At 54.9% G+C, this 18,745-nt stretch overlaps 8 protein-coding genes across 8 annotated transcripts; 5 read left to right on the top strand and 3 right to left on the bottom strand.

The window, feature by feature from the left end:
- Positions 1 to 63: 63 nt before the first annotated feature.
- On the bottom strand, positions 64 to 1,668 carry HMPREF1541_06461 (uncharacterized protein; the record flags this gene model as incomplete). Its single annotated transcript, XM_008720793.1, has 1 exon — positions 64 to 1,668. The coding sequence occupies one exon, from the start codon at positions 1,666 to 1,668 to the stop codon at positions 64 to 66; it is 1,605 nt and encodes a 534-aa protein (XP_008719015.1).
- Positions 1,669 to 2,903: 1,235 nt separating this feature from the next.
- On the top strand, positions 2,904 to 4,565 carry HMPREF1541_06460 (uncharacterized protein; the record flags this gene model as incomplete). Its single annotated transcript, XM_008720792.1, has 1 exon — positions 2,904 to 4,565. The coding sequence occupies one exon, from the start codon at positions 2,904 to 2,906 to the stop codon at positions 4,563 to 4,565; it is 1,662 nt and encodes a 553-aa protein (XP_008719014.1).
- Positions 4,566 to 4,818: 253 nt separating this feature from the next.
- Positions 4,819 to 5,814, bottom strand: HMPREF1541_06459 (uncharacterized protein; the record flags this gene model as incomplete). The annotated part of the gene is made up of 1 exon (XM_008720791.1): positions 4,819 to 5,814. The coding sequence occupies one exon, from the start codon at positions 5,812 to 5,814 to the stop codon at positions 4,819 to 4,821; it is 996 nt and encodes a 331-aa protein (XP_008719013.1).
- A 1,260-nt stretch (positions 5,815 to 7,074) lies between these two features.
- Positions 7,075 to 8,196, top strand: HMPREF1541_06458 (uncharacterized protein; the record flags this gene model as incomplete). Its single annotated transcript, XM_008720790.1, has 1 exon — positions 7,075 to 8,196. One exon carries the CDS (start codon positions 7,075 to 7,077, stop codon positions 8,194 to 8,196), a length of 1,122 nt encoding a protein of 373 aa, XP_008719012.1.
- A 1,401-nt stretch (positions 8,197 to 9,597) lies between these two features.
- HMPREF1541_06457 (uncharacterized protein) lies at positions 9,598 to 11,400 on the top strand (the record flags this gene model as incomplete). The annotated part of the gene is made up of 5 exons (XM_008720789.1): positions 9,598 to 9,813; positions 9,867 to 10,121; positions 10,174 to 10,422; positions 10,468 to 10,765; positions 10,820 to 11,400. 5 exons carry the CDS (start codon positions 9,598 to 9,600, stop codon positions 11,398 to 11,400), a joined length of 1,599 nt encoding a protein of 532 aa, XP_008719011.1.
- Positions 11,401 to 12,355: 955 nt separating this feature from the next.
- HMPREF1541_06456 (uncharacterized protein) lies at positions 12,356 to 14,407 on the top strand (the record flags this gene model as incomplete). Its single annotated transcript, XM_008720788.1, has 1 exon — positions 12,356 to 14,407. One exon carries the CDS (start codon positions 12,356 to 12,358, stop codon positions 14,405 to 14,407), a length of 2,052 nt encoding a protein of 683 aa, XP_008719010.1.
- Positions 14,408 to 15,480: 1,073 nt separating this feature from the next.
- On the top strand, positions 15,481 to 17,679 carry HMPREF1541_06455 (uncharacterized protein; the record flags this gene model as incomplete). Its single annotated transcript, XM_008720787.1, has 1 exon — positions 15,481 to 17,679. One exon carries the CDS (start codon positions 15,481 to 15,483, stop codon positions 17,677 to 17,679), a length of 2,199 nt encoding a protein of 732 aa, XP_008719009.1.
- A 169-nt stretch (positions 17,680 to 17,848) lies between these two features.
- HMPREF1541_06454 (uncharacterized protein) lies at positions 17,849 to 18,466 on the bottom strand (the record flags this gene model as incomplete). The annotated part of the gene is made up of 1 exon (XM_008720786.1): positions 17,849 to 18,466. One exon carries the CDS (start codon positions 18,464 to 18,466, stop codon positions 17,849 to 17,851), a length of 618 nt encoding a protein of 205 aa, XP_008719008.1.
- Between the last annotated feature and the right edge of the window lie 279 nt (positions 18,467 to 18,745).

Raw genomic sequence — 18,745 nt, 5'->3', positions numbered from 1 at the left:
TGATTAGATATATGTATAAGATATACAGGAATTATTCCGAATGCTTCGCACAGGCCTCAAACCTCAGAGCTCCGCCCGGGCTTTCTCCCACCCCCTCGCCATCCAGCTCTTCTGCGGCGCCTCCTCCACCTCGTTCTCCTCGGGCAGATTCTGCACCACGATCCAGCGCAACTTCGCCGCCGCCTTGCGATTCTTCTCCAGCGCCGAACCCTCGCGTCCACCGCTCGACGGGCTGTTCAAGCTGGGCCTCCCGCTGTTGCTGCTGGAGCGCCGTCTCGACTGAATCCCATCAACCTCCTGCGTCGGCCGTCCCACTGACTTTGCAGCCCGACGCTCATCCTTGCCCTCCTCTTTGCGCATCTCCTTCTCCACCTCCGCGAGCTTCTTTGCTCTCTCCTTGTCGATCTTCTCGCGACGGTCAGGTTTGTCTTCGGACAGCAGGCGCTCGTCGGCTTTGAGGTTGATTTTCTGCATCTTGAACTCTAGGGATTTCAGCCTCTTGTTCTCCTGTGATGAGGGCGCCTGCGGTGGGGACGTCATTGGAGCGAGGAACTGCTGCTCGTACGATCGATACGGCTCCAGCGGCTGGGCCTGGCTAAAGGAGCTTGTTGTGGCTGCGGGGGTCGAGCCCTGTAACTCAGCTGCCCCGTCAGAATATATTTGGTTCTTGGCCGCGACTTTCGCGTCCTTGTTCTCCTGCTTCGCTGCCCTTTTTGCGTCTTTCTTCTCCTGCTCCACCGCCTTCTTCGCCGCTTTCTCCTCGTGCTTCACGGCCTCTTTCTCTGCCTTCTCCCTCTGCTTTTTGATCCGGGACTGCACCTGCTTGGCACTCAAGCGATCGATGACGTTTGTTGGTGGTGCGGCCGCCGGCACATTCAGCGTCAACGACGCGATGTACCCTTCCAGCGCCGCCAGCCGACGATCCGTCACAGTGACACGACCACTCTGGCTGTCAACTGGCGCTAGGGGCACGTGCTTCGGTGAGAGCTTCAATGCCTGTTGCAGCTCCTTATCCTTCATGAGCGACACCTTGAGGCCCCTGGGTCCGAAGTACTGCGCATTGACTTTTTTCAGGTACAGTATGCTGCGCGTTGCGCTGGTGACTTCTTCGGCAACACCAGAGACGAGGCCAAGGACAGCGCTGGTTGTTTGGCAGACTGGTTCAGGCACGAGGCCGAGTCCCTCGCTGACTAGGTCGGCGGCCTGAATGGGCGGGGAGGGCGCGAGCGTGATGGTGAGGCCATCGATGAAGGCAACGAAATCTGGGGCTGCAATGCCGTGAGACGAGAGGCAGGGGGCGTAGGCGCGGCAATAGGGGGATGATCCAGAGAAAAAACTGTCGCTCTCAGTCTGAGGGATACCGACCGGTACTTCCAGACGAGCGGATGGCCTGGCCGCTGGAGGTGGTGGCATCCATTTGAGAGTTTGCTTCACAAGCTCGTTGTCGGCCGGAGTGGCGGCGTTTTCAGCTGAACTGATGGTGCTTGCGGTCGGTGTGGTCCTAAAGTCTTCCTCTCCAGTAATCGACGTCTCTGTGAAGTGAGATGGGTGTCTAACGTCAGGCTGCGAAACAACTTCATAAGACGGCGGTGGGTGGAGGGGTGGTGGCGGTGTTGCCGCAGTTGTCGTCGCCGGAACAATTCCTTTGTTTGACCATATTGGCAGCATTGGACTTGTATTTTGGGTGTGATGATGGTTTGCGAAGCCCAGCAGTCGTGGAATGGTGTTCGACACCAGCTCTTATACTCGCATTACCTACTACAGTTCCGTTACATAGTCAAGGCACTGCCTCGAGTCTGGCAGTTGGGGATGGATCCATGATTATTTAGCCAATCGTTCTCTGGACATCACGCATCAAGCCCAAAGCGGTGATATGTTGCTAAGCTGGGCGTGGATCACTGCTCGACCTGCGCCCGTGGTGTGCGGCACCCGTCGCCGATCATCATTGGCAAAAGCTCGTCGGAGCGCTGGATCACCAAAGCTGGGGCCTGCGCGCTACGTAGCCGCGGTATCAAGGTACGCTTTCATCACTGCCGCGCTCGACTGCGGGACACGGCCGATCTGAATTGGATGAGGCTGACACGGTCATGGCAACGCTGGCTCGGCGCTGTCACTTAAATGCAAGCTTGAATCGTTCTGTGATATTCTTGGGCTGATTTCCCCGCCTGACAGGGACTGGTAGAAGTCGTATTTCGTATCGCCATCGTACGATTGACAGATCGACTGTTTGAGCTCCCAGTTCGCAGCCTTAGTACTCTCCACCCTGACAGGTCTACTTGCTGGCTCTCATCAAGATACCCGTCGTCTATCAAGGAATAGACCAATGTTTAGGTGTCTGCCAGAAAGAATCAAGATGGTGGGCTTCCAACGACTCGGACGTACAGGTATTGTCGGAACCAGCTGTCTAGGGCTCACTGGGGGGAAGTCGTGCCCCCAAGTACGTCCGGCGGCGCTTACCTAAGAATCGTACAAGTACTCCCCCCCCAAGTCTTCCAGGACTTTACTGTACTTCATCTACCTCAGAGTTTGTCTGTACTACCTACACCTGCAAGGAATGAGAACACATGTGCCGCCGAGGGCAACATTGGCGGCACTTCTTCTCTCCAGCTGCCTCCTGCTGCTTCTCTGATCCTCGTTATGTCCTATCCCCAGCTTTCCAGCGTCGTAAAGTCAGGCCGCCAATGGCTTGCTTTTACGAGTGTGGGCTAGTCGCACTCTCGATGCAGGCACCTCGATGCAGGCACGCGAAGTCCCTAAAACTGAGATTCGGCGATAACTCTAGGATTGCCACATTAGGCTGACATTGTAGGTCATGTAAAAGCATCGAACACCACGCCTGCCTACGGCCTCTACCACCTTTACTCGTAATAGTCAACCCCCAGAGTCCGCCTCTAGATCTCACAATGGCGCCAATAGCCAGAAGCTGGATGGGCGCCATCCTCGATCGCCTGCACACTTGGTTAAATGGACTTCCTCCAGAGTCGAACAGCTACACGATTGAGAGCCTACATATTCCCATCTCAAGTGATATGAACATCTCGGCAGACCTGTATCAGCCAATCGGTTCCAAGCCACGCGGAACACTATTGATCCGCAGTCCATATGGCATCGGACTGATGCCGGCCCTTGGCCATACAAGATTCTTTGCAGCTCGGGGCTACCAGGTCCTACTGAGTAGCTGTCGAGGCACTTCTGGATCCGACGGAGTTCTGGAGCCTGGAGCCAATGAAGTCGCAGATGGACATGCTGTTGTTGAATGGATGAGGAAGCAGCCATGGTATACTGGTTCTTTTGCTACTCTGGGTGGCTCCTACTTAGGATACACCCAGTGGGCTCTCCTTACCGATCCACCAACAGACATGAAGGCGGCCGCCATCTTCACTGGTCCGGACAGTTTCCACGAGTTCACCTGGGGTACCGGCGCGTTGTACTCGAACATCATCACGTGGGCCGATTTGACGAAGAAAATGAATGCTGGATTGGGCTTCATCTCAATGATGTTGCATCTGAGGTCGCAGCAGACTCGGCTTGCGCCGGTGTTTGACTCCGCTCCTCTACTTGACGTAGTTGATGGACACTTTGAGGGGGATGCTCCGGAATTTCTGCGTCAAACCATCTCGTCTCCAGAGCCCAAAAGCCCATACTGGAAGACGAGGGATCCCACCGGAGCGTTGGAGAGAGCGAACATCCCAATAGTGCTAGTCGCAGGCTGGTATGATATCCTGGTACGTGAGGTGATTGAGCAATACTTGAAATTGACTGAACGTGGCTGCACCGTTGCCCTCACTGTTGGTCCATGGACACATCTCGGCGCCCAGGGACGCAACATCTTTGACGAAGGACTTCCCTGGTTTGAGGAGCACCTGGCTGGCCGTAAACACGAACCTAGGACGTCTCCAGTTCGTATCTTCGACACCGGAGCCGGAGAGTGGCGAGACCTGCCGCGGTGGCCACCCCAAACTTCTCCTCATCAGCTTTTCCTTGATACTGGCGGCCAGCTTTCTGAAAACAAGCCTGGCGCAGATTCTTCCGACTCCATCTTCAAATTCGACCCGATCCATCCCACGCCAGCTATCGGTGCGCGGCAAATGTTTGCCAGGAGCAAGGGCAAGAGCGATGAGGTCGACGCTCTTGTCTCGCGCTCGGACGTACTGTGTTTCACCACAGAAGTCCTCGAACATGATCTAGAAGTATGTGGGCGGCCTTCTGTCCAACTATTTCACTCGAGTAACCATCCCCACGTCGACCTTCTTGCCGTGCTGAGCGAGGTGGACATGAACGGTATCTCGCGCAGCATCTCCGAACGATATCTCCGCCTCGACCCAGATCGTGAGGCTAGTCCCCTCCATTTGGGCCTTCACGATTGCGCCCACACCTTCAGAACGGGCACCAGAATCCGCCTTCTCCTCGCAGGTGGTTCTCACCCTCGATATATTCGCAACCTCGGTACAGGGGAAAGTGTAGCGACGGGCGCTGGCTTCCGCGATGCGTGGCATACGATTCGCCACAATGCGTCTGCTGCCTCAATGCTGGTACTGCCTGTAAGTGTACCGGACAGTTGGTGATGGCTGCTGGTTACGGCGGGCGGCATGAGGAGAACCATGTAGCTATCGAGCCACGTGGCTCCAATGTGACCATTAACCACTATGTTTAATGTCCCCTACTATTTCCTGAAGAAAATCGATCGCCGCTAGAGCACGGCTGTTGAGTCTCCCGATGTACACATGGTTCCCATATACGTGCAAGCTGGGGAAGGCAGCGTCACTCGATCGGTGCAGCTAATCATCGGCATCGTGTCTATCTTCTTGTTGCTATGGATCACAGATATGGTTGAAGAACTTCCTGAGTATGGATCCACACCATTTCCCTTGCCTTGTCTCGAAGCAAGCGCACGACCTTCGCGTTCGGCGTACAGTCGCACCGATAGTTTACGAGAAACAAACCATTCTCCTGCGTTCCTCGCGTGTTCACCCCAGGCTTGCCCTTCCACGGCGTGCCCCTCCCACCATAGGCCGCGCTGGTGCACTGGAACAGATGCCTCTGTGCGGACTCCTCATCGGTGAAGGAAAACAAGGTGATCAGATGCCGCAGAACCAGCCAGACAAACCAGGACCACGCCGAATTCGCATCCACCCCTCTGTTCACGTTGCCAGTGTCCACCCACCCGGGCCAGGAATGGACGAAGGTCACATGAGGGTTCTCCTCAGCCAGCTTCTCCAGCGTCGTCGTCTTCATGGCCGCGTACTGCGACACCGCCTTGATCCCGCTGAAGTTGCCGGGTGCCCTGAGGTCGATGTCGTCTAGGTCGATCTTCGCGCTCTCCATTCCACCCATGCCCACGCTGACGACCCTGGGGGCTTCCGCACGGTTCAGAAGCGGCAGCAGGTGCAGCACGAAAAGCACTCGCGAGTAGTACACCAGGCTCTGAGCGATCTCGATGCCTTCCGCCGTCTCCTTGCGCGTGCCGAAGGGCGTGTAGCCCGCGCTCAGGAACAGCAAGTCGACGCGTGGCTCCTGGGCTTTGATGGCCAGACACACACGCTGGACATCCGCCAGCAGCGAGATCTCGCCTTCGATCCACACCACCTGCGCTTGGGGATTCGTGGCGTGCAGCTCCTGTATGAAGACTTTCGAGCGCTCCGCGGCGTCTTTGCGCCCGACGAGGTAGATCCGCATCCTGGACTTGGTCGCGACTAGAGCCCTCACCGTGAATTTGCCGATGCCTGAGGTCCCGCCGACGACGACGGCGACACGCGGGGGCGTGGCATCGTTGATGAGTGCGTTCGAGGCTTGGATTTCCGCGTATGTCACCATTTGGTGTGCTGTCAGCCGATGTGGTGGCCTGCTTGTTACATGTCTGCCTAGAAAGGAGGTCTGGGATCTAGCGGCATCCGATAAGTGCCGCAAAACGCCGAGCTCTTGCGGTACAGTCTGGAACTAAGCCTGAAAGAAGGCGGCAGTAGATTCGTACGCATGTATGTATCGGACGTCGCCGCTCTCATATTGGAACGCATTTCAAATGACGAATCAACAGCAACTTACACAGCTGGGGGTAAATCGTTGCGGCTACGCGTTTCTCATGGCCGTCACTAGCATACATGGAAACGTATGTCGTGGTTCGATGAAAGCGGCTAACAAGTAGATAGCTAGATGCCGTTGGGAGCAACTCAAAGTCGGATTGTTTCCGGCCACCGCAAACCCCTCACAGTATAGTGACAGGCCATCGACTGCCTATGAGGTATGGAGACCAGCATCATCGTGACGGAGACCATTCGCACGACAGTCAAAACACGTGCCAGGCTATGTATATAGCACTGCTCCGAGGCGACATGGATTAGGTACCTCCCCCCCATTGCCTCCTTCAGCGGCGCACGTTTCCATGCCGCCGCTCCTCAGCCTTGGCTCGTTCCTTCGCCGTCATCCAACAAAGTCACCACGATCGCGGCCGCACTCGTTTCTCAGGCCGACCGGAGGACTCACCACTGCGGTAAGTAAAGCCGAAATCACGATCCCACGTTAGGGAGAGAGGCCATAGACCATGGTCCGGCCCGAGCAGAAGGACCTTTCTGATTACCTGCATTGTCAGCCGGAGGGGGGGGCGGGGGGGCAGCCTTGCGCTGGGTTTCCCTATAGCCAACACACGTGCGGATATGGAGTGTAGTGATTTGTACTCCAGCAGCTTTCGTCCTTTAGGTGAGGCTCGGTCAAGGAGAACGAGAATTTAATTTCTGATAACGAGCGCAGGACGGCGGAAGCTAACCCTCTTGATGACCAGGTTGGTTTCAGCTCGTTTGGTTGCGGCTGTAGCTCAACCATGTACGATGATATATGCTTCTAACGTATGTGGCTTACTGATGATACCTGATTAGGGAAGATAATAAACCGAGGACTGGTTCCGACGAATGACCTTACCACTCAATATAAATAGACATGTCTTTCGCATTCCGAGTATACGGATATTCCAATCCTCGCAAGGTTCAGCACCGGCTTGTCAGACATTGCAACTTTCGATTTCTGTTGATATCTGTTGGCTTCCAGTGTGTGTTTCAGATTTGATATCGTGAGAGTGCCACCATGGCCCTGAAAAAGAAGCGCGAGAAGGCCAAGCAGGCAGAGCTGCTGCAGGCCGCCGGGATTGACTCAGAAGAAGGAACCTCGAGCTGGGATGAGAACGACCCTGACGGACCACGAGCTATAACAACCGATGAACCTGCTGTTGCTGGACCCGTAGAAAGGGCTACTTTCTACCCCCAACCATCCCGCCGGTCAAAGCACGACGAATTGCTTGAAGCTGCTGGACTTGAAACAAGACACCAAGGCTACGACCCCAACGTTCCCGACGAACCCCGAGCCATTACCACCGATGAGCCCGACGATACACCGCGTGCGGTACCCACGGCTGATGGCTACGTCCCGGCACACCGGTCAGGCAAGAAGGCGGAAGAAGTCGTCGAAAACCCCGCGGGCACCGAGTCCGGGGACATCGATGAGTGGGTGCAGCGCGTCCTGAAGGCGCTAGAGGAAGACGCCAAGCCCAAGAGTGCCCTGGAGGTGTGGGCGCGGAAGGTGTGGCGGGCCATGAAGAAGGACAAGGTGCCGAAGCCCACACAAGTCGAACTGGAGGAGGCTCTGGAGCCGGCGGTTTCCAACGGCATGGCGACCGAGATGTACGAGGATATCAACGAGATCGTCCAGGCCGCGGCCGTCCGGTTCGCCGCTGTCCCATCCGTGGCGAAGCAGAAGGTCGGCTTCTACCAGGTCGAAGACGAGTTCAAGAAATTGCTCAAGCTGCGCGACAAGCTCGCCGAGGTCTGTCGGGCCAGCGACGAAGAGTATCTGGCGGAGAATGGAGAAGCAGCAGGTGCAGCAGGCACCAAGAAGAAGTCGAAAAAGCCGAAGCCAGCACCCCCCTTCGCAAAGAAACCCGAGGGTCTGGAAGACATCCATGTGACGATGGCGAATGGGCGCGTCGCGCGCGCCAGCGACGACTGGCTCGCCGCCATTTTGCATTATGTGCAGGAATTGATCCGCACCGAGGAGAAGTTTCGGATTTACCACGCCTACTTCATGGGGAAGCTCAACACGCTCGACAAGTTCCAGAGATGGCAGACGCAGCATCGGATTCTTTCGTATCTGCTTGCGAGGTCGGTGAATATGTTCGCTTGGGGCTTGATTCCGAAACCGCCGCTGCCTTGAGAGGCTGTATGGGAATGTTGTGATGTATTCATCGGGTATGAGATGAGAGGTGTTGACGCTGCGTTGGGTGCGGGACACAGTCGCTCGGCTGTTAAAATTAGGTTGCCCATAGCCTGGATGCTTCCCTAGCCAACACAATACATCACAATTAACAAGAAGGTCAAAGCCAGCAGTGTCGAAGTCGAAAGCCAGCAAGTATCAAAGGATCATGTCACCATGACTCGCATGAGTGATTGCCAAAGGCACATCTGTCGCAACAGCGACACCTCTCTTGCGCATAGCGATGCTTTCTTGACTCGTCCATACTGAGGAGAAGATGCTCGTTCAAGGTAACGTTGAGGTCTGCTTGGAAGGATGAGTCAGCTGCTGGACCGGCGATGGAGGCGCAATTAGCGATGATCTTGATGCTCTTGCTTCGCACCTCACTTCGCCCCAAGCCAGTAGCTGGAAGAGTCTCGGAGACAGCATTGACTTTTCGAGACAGCAGTGAGTTTTCGAGGCAAAGTTCTGCTAGTACTGCAAACATGGGTGATGATGGCCGTGGTAGGTAAATACCTTTGCTCAGGCCGGTTTAACCGAGGTGAACCCTTGCTGAACGTCGGACTCCGGCAACCCCGAACGATGTAGAGAAGGCATTAGGCACAGACAAGCCCCCGCGTTGGGCACCCCAGTCTTCCCCGCGTTCAGAATACCACGCTGGGCGGCTCGCCTGACCACGGCGGGATTCCTCATACAGGCTAAGCAAGTTAGCATCCTGGGCCCGTGGTATGTAAGTGGCGCCGTAGAATGGAGGTCTGCCACCACTAACAAGCTCTGGTAAGCTCATGAATGTTGCTTAGCCTGCTTGGTGCCCGCTGACGATCCACCGCTAAGGTGGCCGATCCGCCTTCGTGCCAGCCTGGCTAGACTGCTGGGGCCAGAGGGGACGGAGTTGGATTCTCTCTTCTGTGCGAGCCGCGTTGTACTGAGCTAACGCGGCAGGATCAACCTCCGCACCTTTGAACAGACTTCAGGACAAGCCAGATCGAATGTTGCATCTCACACCACATGGCTGGCTGTCGAAAGCAACGTCGCTTACTGGATGCAAATTAGTCCCATGTCCTGCACGCGCCTGATTGGAAAATGGAGGGCACGTAATGTTACATTAGTTTTCCTCTGAGCACAGGAAACGTACTCCAGGTTGATGCGAGCCGCTAGCCCCAGATGCCGGTGAGCCAACAAGGGAAGAGCTGCGGTGGATGGCCTCTTCCAGGGCTAGTCGTACGACTCATGTGCCACTGCCCTGCGCTGCTATAATAGACAGCCGCTATCCCAACCCTACCTGTCTTGCTCATTGTCTGCTCTCCTCACATTGACCAGGTGATTTTGTCGCCAACTTCCAGCATGTCGTCAGATGACAAGATGAAGGAGGAGGTCCACATGGCCGACCCAGTCGACAGCCACTCTGAGAAGGGCGGCCAACGCTCCCTCAGCATCCATGCCGAAGTCTTGGGTAACCAGGACCTCATGGTCGATGCCATCGACGGCGAGAACAACGAACATGCCATGGGCATCTGGACCGCCTTCAAGGCCTATCCCTGGGCCTGCTTCTGGGCCTTCATTATGTGCTTCACCATCGTAAGTCGTTGCACACACTTTGCTTGCCCAGAACAACAGCTGATGCCTAGCAGGTCATGGAGTCGTTCGACATGTTCCTGAATGGCAACTTTGTCGCGCAATCGGCTTTCCAGAGACATTACGGCGTGCCCCATGGCGATGGCTATACCATCCCCACCCGCTGGCAGAGCGCCCTCTTCCAGTCTGGCCAATGCGGCGCCTTTGTAGGCGTCTTCATGGCCGGACCCATCACCAACCGCCTCGGCTACCGCATGACGACCATTCTTGCCCTGGTTCTGATGATCGCCACTATCTTCGTCAGCTTTTTTGTAAGCATTCCGGCTCCGTTGTTGAGCTTTTCGGCTGATGAACCTCACAAAGGCCAATTCCCTCGCCCTTCTCGTGGTTGGACAAGCGCTGGAAGGCGTTCCGTGGGGGATATTCATCGCGAATTCCCCGGCCTATTCCAGCGAGATTGTGCCGCTTGTCCTTCGGGGCGCCTGTACTGCTACCTTGCAGATGAGTTGGTCGATTGGCGGCATCATTGTCGCCGCCGTCACCTATGGCTTTAACAAGCGGGACGATCAGTGGGCTTGGCGAATTCCCCTTGCGCTGCAGTGGATTTTCCCTGTAAGTCACGGCCCATCGTATGGCGACCTCTACTGACTCAGTCAGGTGCCCCTGCTGGTCCTTATCTTCTTCTGCCCCGAATCGCCTTGGTGGCTTACCCGTCGTGGACGCAAAGAGGAGGCAATTCGCAATATCGAGCGCCTAGGAAGTAAGAATCCTCAACAAACTTTCGCTATGATGGAGCGTACCGTCGAGATCGAAGCCAAATTGGGTGGTTCCCCTACCCTCCTCGACCTCGTCAAGGGTGTCGACTTACGGCGGACCGTCATCACCTGCTTGATGTATGCGTCCCAGAATTTCGCGGGTAACCTAATCGCGAATCAAGCAACCTTCTTCTTCGAGCGTGAGTATTCCCCCGTTCCGCGACTATCGACCCAGTGAATGACTCTTCGCGTAGAGGCCGGGGTCGGAAGCGACAAGGCATTCGAATTGAACCTGATCAACTCGTGTCTTGGATTTGTTGCGAACGTGGGAGCTTGGTTCCTGACCGCGTGGTTCGGTCGTCGAACCATTTATCTCTGGGGCACGGCCGCCAACATCACCTTCCTCGTTCTCCTCGGCATCTGCGCCTCTATCGACCAGAACAACGCAACCAACTACGCCCAGGCCGTTCTGGGTATCATCATCTCCTTCGTTTATGCCGGAACTTTGGGCCCGATCTCGTACACGATCATTTCCGAAACCTCCTCCGTCCGTCTCCGCGCTTTGAGCACGGGTGTCGGTCGTGCCGCCTACTATGTCGCCGAGATCCCGATGATCTACCTAGCATCGAAGATGCTCAACCCCACCGGCTGGAATCTCGCAGGCAAATGCGGTTACATCTGGGCGGGTACCGCCCTCGTCTGCTGGATCTGGGCTTTCTTCTGCGTGCCTGAGCTCAAGCACCGGTCCTACCGTGAGATCGACATCTTGTTCAACCGCAAGGTTTCTGCCCGGAAGTTCAAGAAGACCGTTATCGATGTTAGGGAGAACGAGTAAGGCTGTGGAAACATTAATGAGCAGGGAGGGCAGAATCTTTTGCTTCTACCGGACCACGACCAATAAGAGAGTCTATACTCAGCCTTCATGAAGGTGAGATATGCAGAGAATTAGCAGTCCATTCACGTCCCCTAACGACTTCGATCACGCCAAGACGCTGTCCGTGTTAGGTTTGTCTCCGCCCAGAGAAGCTACAGATGATAAAGCAACGGCATGCCGCATACTGGGCATGATTTGATGCTGTACAAGAATGAGAAGATATCGCACCGGAGGCCTCTCCAAAGGAAGACCTTGATTAAGCCTTCCCTCGGCTTGCCAAGTCGCCTCTTGGAAATTGGGGCTCGTCCAGGCCCGGACTTTAGCGGAGTTGCTGTCGCCCACTCCGCCGCCTACCAGGTATCTGGAATCAAATGATCTATTTACTACCTTCCATCACTGCAGCCTCATCGGAGGGCTTTTTGCTTGAGCATAGTGATATCTGAACCTTTGAAAGGTGCGAGACAAGCTTGCCAACTCCATCGAAGCGTGTGTCGCCGCACCATTTGAGCGTGACCTCGACCAATGCAAATCCATATTGACAGACACTTGGCAAGCCCCTGTATGTGGCGTGCGCCACAAGTTTCTCTCAGAGCCTAGCCATCCCCCTTTACCAGCGTTCGTCCTAATTCGGACGATCTGATGCGGACAGTTTCGAGTCCGACCATGAGACCGCCACTACAGCCGCTCGGCTCAAGTGGCATGCTAAAACCCCTCGGTCCGCCCTTTTCGCAGGTCGCGTCAACGTGCACAGCTTCAATTGCTGCTTCTTGGCAGGCAAAGAGATCATGTCTGCTCAACAAGCCATAGACCCGCAACGGCCTCGATGACCCGCATCCTTGTAGCCGGTCGAAGGACTATCAGAGCCAGCTTTGAGATATAATACGCCACTGTACGAACCTCACCTCACCAAGTCGAAATGGCTGCTTCCGAGTTCGTTGTAGCAGTCACGGGTGCTATCCTGGCTGCTGCGGCGCTGCTCTTCGCCATCCTGCAGACCGCTTCAGCACTGTCGCAGTATCTGGCGTCGATGAATCGATGCGGCCGAGCCATCACAGGCGCCTTCGAGCTGCGCCAAGGGTTCTTCTGGTCTCTGCTCTCACTCACCCTTAATCCAAGATACAGAATGCCTGTGCTTACGATGCCGGGCTTGCGGTCCACCATCCCGATCATGGAGCACAGGCCAATCGAGAACACTCTTCATTACGGCCAGAACTTTGACGAAACCCTTAACTCGTACATGGATCGAAAGACGGCGCGCGTCACGGGTCCTCAGCGGGCGCTACCCATTTCGTATCGGCAGACAATTTGGGCGTTAATTTTGAGAATCGCTGTGTGCCCTTTCCTCCTTGCTACGTTCCCGTTGTCTCTTGTTCTATGCATCCCATGCTTGGGAAAGTGGGTTTATGAAGGAGCCTCAACCGGGGAGTGGGATTGGGGTGAAGATGACTCCAATGGTGAGCATGAATGCGGAGGCTTTTCGCTAGGTGCATGTGCACTGTGTCCCTTTCTTGTCTTTCCCTGGCTGTTCAAAGGTGCCATCAAACGCAAAACCGAGGCGCAAACTTCAACGGTCACGACATCGTCGACACCGGGCCTGGAAGCGGCATGTTGGGTGCAATTCTTGATGAACTACCAAGCCACGTGGTGGGGACACGCAAATCTTCGCTGGGAATGGCGACTGGCCTCTCTCATTCCTGCTGACCTATACGGAGCCAGCGCAGAGACGACCATGGCTGACGTGCAGCTGCTAGCAGTCCTTGGCGGTATGCACTTCTCTGACAATGGAAGCATCATAGGGAGAACTTTATGCGGGGAGCAGCTCACTGTCTCTCAGCATAGCGTTCTCGGCACAACGGCATACTATCGATCCGGTCGGGAGAATGTCCGCGCTGAGATCGAGCTCTCGGACCCCATGCGTCTTGGTTGGCTTCTGTATTCTGTTGAAGCCAGGAGAATGGCGGGCCTTCGGCGCGCGCCCGTGGGAGGAAGATACAAGAATCAAGCCGTGGCTCTGAGCTCCCACTGCAATATTGACGCCGGCGGAATCTCCGATCTCAGTGCGGAGAGGGTGGTCAGACATCTCGCCCGAAGGCGAACCATTTATGACGCTCAACTCTCCTACTCTTGTGGCGACGCGATATGGACATTGTGGACGCAGGGATTCCAGACCTACGCACAGACTTTGCTGGAACGGCCTCCACAGCAGAATCACCCCATCGGATCCGCTCATCCGTCATTCTCAAGGCCACGACAAACAGCCCCGTCAAGGTCTACTCACCAAAAAGCAATACTCTCTGACTGGAACAGGTCGGAAGTTGGTATATTCTGGGGTCCATTAGGAAGCGGAATAAATTCCTGCTCGTGCATGCAGTGCTGCAGAGATTGGATCAATACAGCTACATCATCCAACAAGCTAGCCAAATCACATCCCAGGGCAGCAGCACTGCTGGCCTGCGGAGGGAGCTTCTGGCCTGCGCTAGAAATCGCAAAAGGGCCGAACGGTGTCAGCGATGAAACAGTTGGGCCAACAGTGGATGTCCCAGACGACGACTATCTGCAAATTCATGGAAAAGGACCACTCCCTACGGTTGAGATTCTGGTTCAGGCCTGCTGCACCGGAAACAATGCCCTGGCTACCTGCTGCGGGACCTTAGCCCGGCTGATAGACGAGTCCGATGCCGCGTCGTTCCCCGACCAAGTCCTGGCCGTTGTTGCTCTCAACACCAGATGGCTTGCAAAGGTCGAAAGCGAGAGACTGCGGCTGGCTGCAGAAGAGCTTGTCTTCGGCCACCACCCCTCGATAGGCCAGGCAAGCACGCCAGACAACATTGAAACCATCAAGAACGTCATCGCGTATACCGAGAAATTGCTGCTTCTACTCAGACAGCATATCGGCTCTGCAAACGTCTGGGACAGTCCTCTGGGACCGCCTCTGGAAGACTTCAGTCCTATCGCTTTGGGCGCCTGAGAAGTCCACAGTGCGACGGTAACTGTTCAGGCGTTGCCGCCGAGGATGTCCTGTTGTGCCCGCGCCGCCTATTGCGTCTTCGAACATCCACCGCGATTCCATGTGAAGGCTGCGACACGGCCACTAGCCACCTCTCAGAGGCCGCACGCTCTGGAAAGGGGCATCACCCTGGCACACATGACTGACAGCGCCCGGCGGCATTACCCAAGTCTGACTCAATCAATCTCATATCTTGCCCCTATACATATATGAAGAAATCCGACCACGTTCCTTCGCGCCCTTCGAATGCCTGACAGCATCGCTCAGGCTTTTAGTGCCATGTACCGATGTACTTAGACTGCAAATCTTCGCTCCCGAATCGCTTTCTATTTCCAGACTTCAGCAACTTGCTGCATTTGCCTGAATCTTGACTAGGCGATCCTGAGTTTTGCCCCATGTAATCCTGAGCGCCGCCTGGCCGCCGGGGCGACGCGCATCAAAGGCACCAAGAGCAAGGCCGTAAGGCCGCAGAAAGGTGGTGGGCCAGAAACCCCCCTGAGTGCCCCATCTTTAGGTTGTTCATTCGCTCGGCAGGGCCCGGCGAGCCCGGTTCTGGCCGCTTTACTAGGGTGTATTGCGGCGTCTAGCAGGGACACCTGCAGGGGCGAAGCTGCTGCCTAGAAGGAATGCATATGCACTTTGGCTCAGCGGCTAATCAGCCTGAGGTTCAACACCAATCTCGAGCCTGATCGATGTATTATCGGATACACGTGCACTTTGAGAGCTCAAGTCAGAAAATATCGCTACTATATAAGCTAGCTCAGCCTCTGAATCGAGTTTAGCCAGCGCTCAGAGACACCTCCCAACATTACAGCCCTCTACATATTACACGTTCGACATTCTATCCACACTTTTGCTCGCGCCGGATGTGAGAAGGCTTACTGCCCTACGCCTCTTTGGCTTGTCGCTGGTACTCCTCTCGAAATTTACGGTGAGCAGCACTGTTGCAACCGGCATCCGATGAGGTCTTCGCTGCCATCAGTCAGCAGAAAATTCTCACAGCAGGGGCCTATTAAGGGCTTACTTTCAGGGCCATGGACGATAGGATACTAAGATTCATCCAGGAGAATCCTAGCCATACCTTATACCGCCACCGGCCTTTGGAAACAGTCCATTCTTTCCGTCTAATCGAGATCCTCCCAGGAACTGCCGACGCGGAAGTTGCGGTCAAAGTCGACAACCATTGTCTCAACAATGCACCTCCTTACTCAGCCTTGAGCTACACCTGGGGAGAGGAGACTGGGATCGTTTACATCTCATGTAACGGCTCCGATCTCCCAGTCACCGAGACATTGGCGAACGTCCTTCGGCTTTTCCGATCGTCAGATAGGTCAGAGGTCTTCTGGATTGACCAGTGCTGTATTGACCAGTCGAATACTCAGGAAAGGTCCAGACAAGTCAATTTGATGTATAGCATATATTCTTCCGCGCAGACGATTGAGGCCTGGCTGGGGGCTGATTCTTCGAAACTAGGTCCAACCTTGCGAACGCTCTTGATGCAGATCGACTGTGCGATAGACTCCATTGCAACTATTGGTGTGGAACATCTGGCCGCAGGTAGCAAAATCTCTGTCACTGCGGAGGAAGATTCGATTCCTGGAACTAAGCCGATATACGACCTAACTAAAGCCATCCCCACGTTCTCTGGAGAGGAGTTTCTCAAATGCCATGGCCTTCCCCTTGCAGATTCCTCCGACTGGAAGTCTTTATGGGAGTGTTTGACATCCAGATACTTTTCGAGAGTGTGGACGATCCAAGAACTCCACGCAGCTGGAGTTGCTCGATTGCGCTGGGGTCAATCTGAATTAGAGTGGCCGCTCTTGTACAATGCCATCCGATTCTGTGAGACTTACTTTGTTCACCCAGACCTAGTCGCCAAGCCACCCAATGAATGGCACATATTGGTAGCTCCGTTTATCAAGGAGAAGGAAGGACCACGCAGTACATTACTCCGATACCTCTTGGATTCGACTGTTCACAAGTGCGCTGATAAGAGAGACAAAATATTCGGCCTTGTCGGTGTTTGTTCTACGATCGGCGTCTCTAACGAACACTTCATCCAGGACACCCACAAAGTTGATGCCTCAGAGAGGCTTCAGGCCGACTACAATCTCACATGGCAGGAGGTTATGCGAGATACCTGCAGAGCGATCTGTTACGCAAGCACAACCCTTGAGATTCTCTGCTACGTCAGCCATAATTCCCTACCGCCAACCAACGGCCTGCCATCATGGAGCCTTTCGCCCGATAGAGAAAATTCCATTCCAGAGGTGGACGCTGGGTTCTTCTCTTCCAATTTAGTAGCTTGCGGACAATCGCTTCCACGGCTTGGGAATCTGCTCGACGACGGCCCAGAGATCCTCAGAGCAAGAGGAATAAGGGTGGATCGGGTCCTCGCCGTGACCGAACCAATTCCCCTTGGATATCAGGAATCAATGCAGATATACCTTCCAAGTGCTGAGAGATTCGAGGATGCTTGGATGCTGATGAAATCATCACTCATAAACCCAGAGCAAGATCCGGAAGACCTCGATCCAGTGGCTGTATTGGCTAGTCGCGTTCCGGACTTCATCGAAACCATATGTTGCAGCTCTCGTGAACGGATGACTTCGGACGATATCCGCGAGGAAACAGTCTATTTGTACGCTGCTTACCAACTTGAGAGCGCGCTTGCTCGGGTGCGAGATTATTGCAGGCAGCCAACGGATTCACCCCTGAGCAACGAATTGTTCTTCCCCGAATCAGGTGTTTTTGCAGCCACGTGTGCCGTTTATCTTGACGCTGTTTCCCATGATCCAGATGTGATCAGAGACACAATGGGCACACATGTTGCGGCGGAAGTAGACCAATGTCGGAAGCTTGTTGATAACATCTTCGCAACCTCGGCGGCCGACGAGAAAAGCGCAATGTTACAGTCTCTCGTATTTGGGCTCTGTGTGGTCCGACAGAAGAACGTGGATTGGAGGCAATTTGGTGACAAGTGCTGGGACGGGAAGGAGAGAAGCTTTTTCACTACAGAAGGAGGTCGCATTGGGCGAGGGGCCAAACTATTGCAACCAGGAGATGACATCCATGTCCTTTATGGAGGACCTGCGCCGTTCGTGAGTCGTTCCAGGGAAGACGACGCTAGATGGCTTATTGGGGCTTGCTACTTGCACGGAATGATGGAAGGAGAGGCAATAGACGAGATGTCCGATCTCGGTCTTGTTGAGGAGGATTTGGTATTAGCGTAGCTCGCAAGAAATTCCGAATTCGGGAGCCAACGCAAGATATCTGCGTTGCTAAGATGTTAAGTATAAATGATTCTGAGATGTCTAAAACATCCAGCTCGCGATCACCTCCGTGATTCGTCCGGGGAACGATTCATAATAGACCCCACGTCCATGACAGTCATTATACCCCTTAGATGTAGCCCAGGTCGCGAAATGCTCTGTCCAAGATCTCTCGTACAGTTTTCTCCTTGCGCAAGCTGTATTCTTGCATTGATTCACCAGCTGCTTCACAAGCTGCAGCACACTCACGTTTGACTGTCGCATAAAGCTGCCGATCCGCTGGCGACTTCAAGAGCCATTCGCGAAAGATTCGATGTCTCTCGACCTCAGGGCAATCCGGCCCAAAGACGTGGAGATTGATAGGATAGGAGCCAGGGTGATCTCCCTCATCAACGAAAAAGCGATGCTGATGCCAGGCGGGTTCACGGAACAGGAATCTGAAGCCCACGCGCTCGAGAGGCTCGATGTAGGAGCCTTCGTCCTGGATGTCCTTGACTACCAGGTCGACGTCGATGACGTCCTTTGCCGGCAGACCTGGGACGCTGGTGGATCCATAATGATGAACGGCAACCGCGGTCGAGCCTAGGGCAGCTTCGATCCGGTCTTTGGTGTTCAAGAACCGTTGCGGCCATTCCGGATTGGGCTCCACGATGGCCATCTGTAGACTAACGTTGCGTCTGCTCACCCGTTCCAGGGAACTTCCGTCATGGACGTAGTCCCTAACAATGTCCTCAGGGGAAACTGGCATTATGGATGGGCGTGATGATATTTGAGAGAATCATCTGTATATGCGCTGTGCAGTACCTCCTCAGTCCAACATATAAGGAGACATCTGCCGACAGAAGGTTACATCGCGTCACCTAATCAGTTCTGAGGAAGAATAGCAACAAGGGAAGTGAACAGCGGTCAACTTCCGTAGGAGTCATAGGCAAGGCGGCGCTAACCCTATCTGAGCGGGACCCAGCCGGAGCGGGTTTAGGGTAATGGCACCCCTGCACTGGCACCCCGGTATCGATAAGCATTCCTG

The sequence above is a fragment of the Cyphellophora europaea genome (assembly GCF_000365145.1).
Source record: "Cyphellophora europaea CBS 101466 unplaced genomic scaffold supercont1.6, whole genome shotgun sequence".
NCBI classification, from domain to species: domain Eukaryota; kingdom Fungi; phylum Ascomycota; class Eurotiomycetes; order Chaetothyriales; family Cyphellophoraceae; genus Cyphellophora; species Cyphellophora europaea.
Note: the sequence above shows the minus strand (reverse complement) of the source record. Positions and strands in the feature narration are given on the sequence as shown.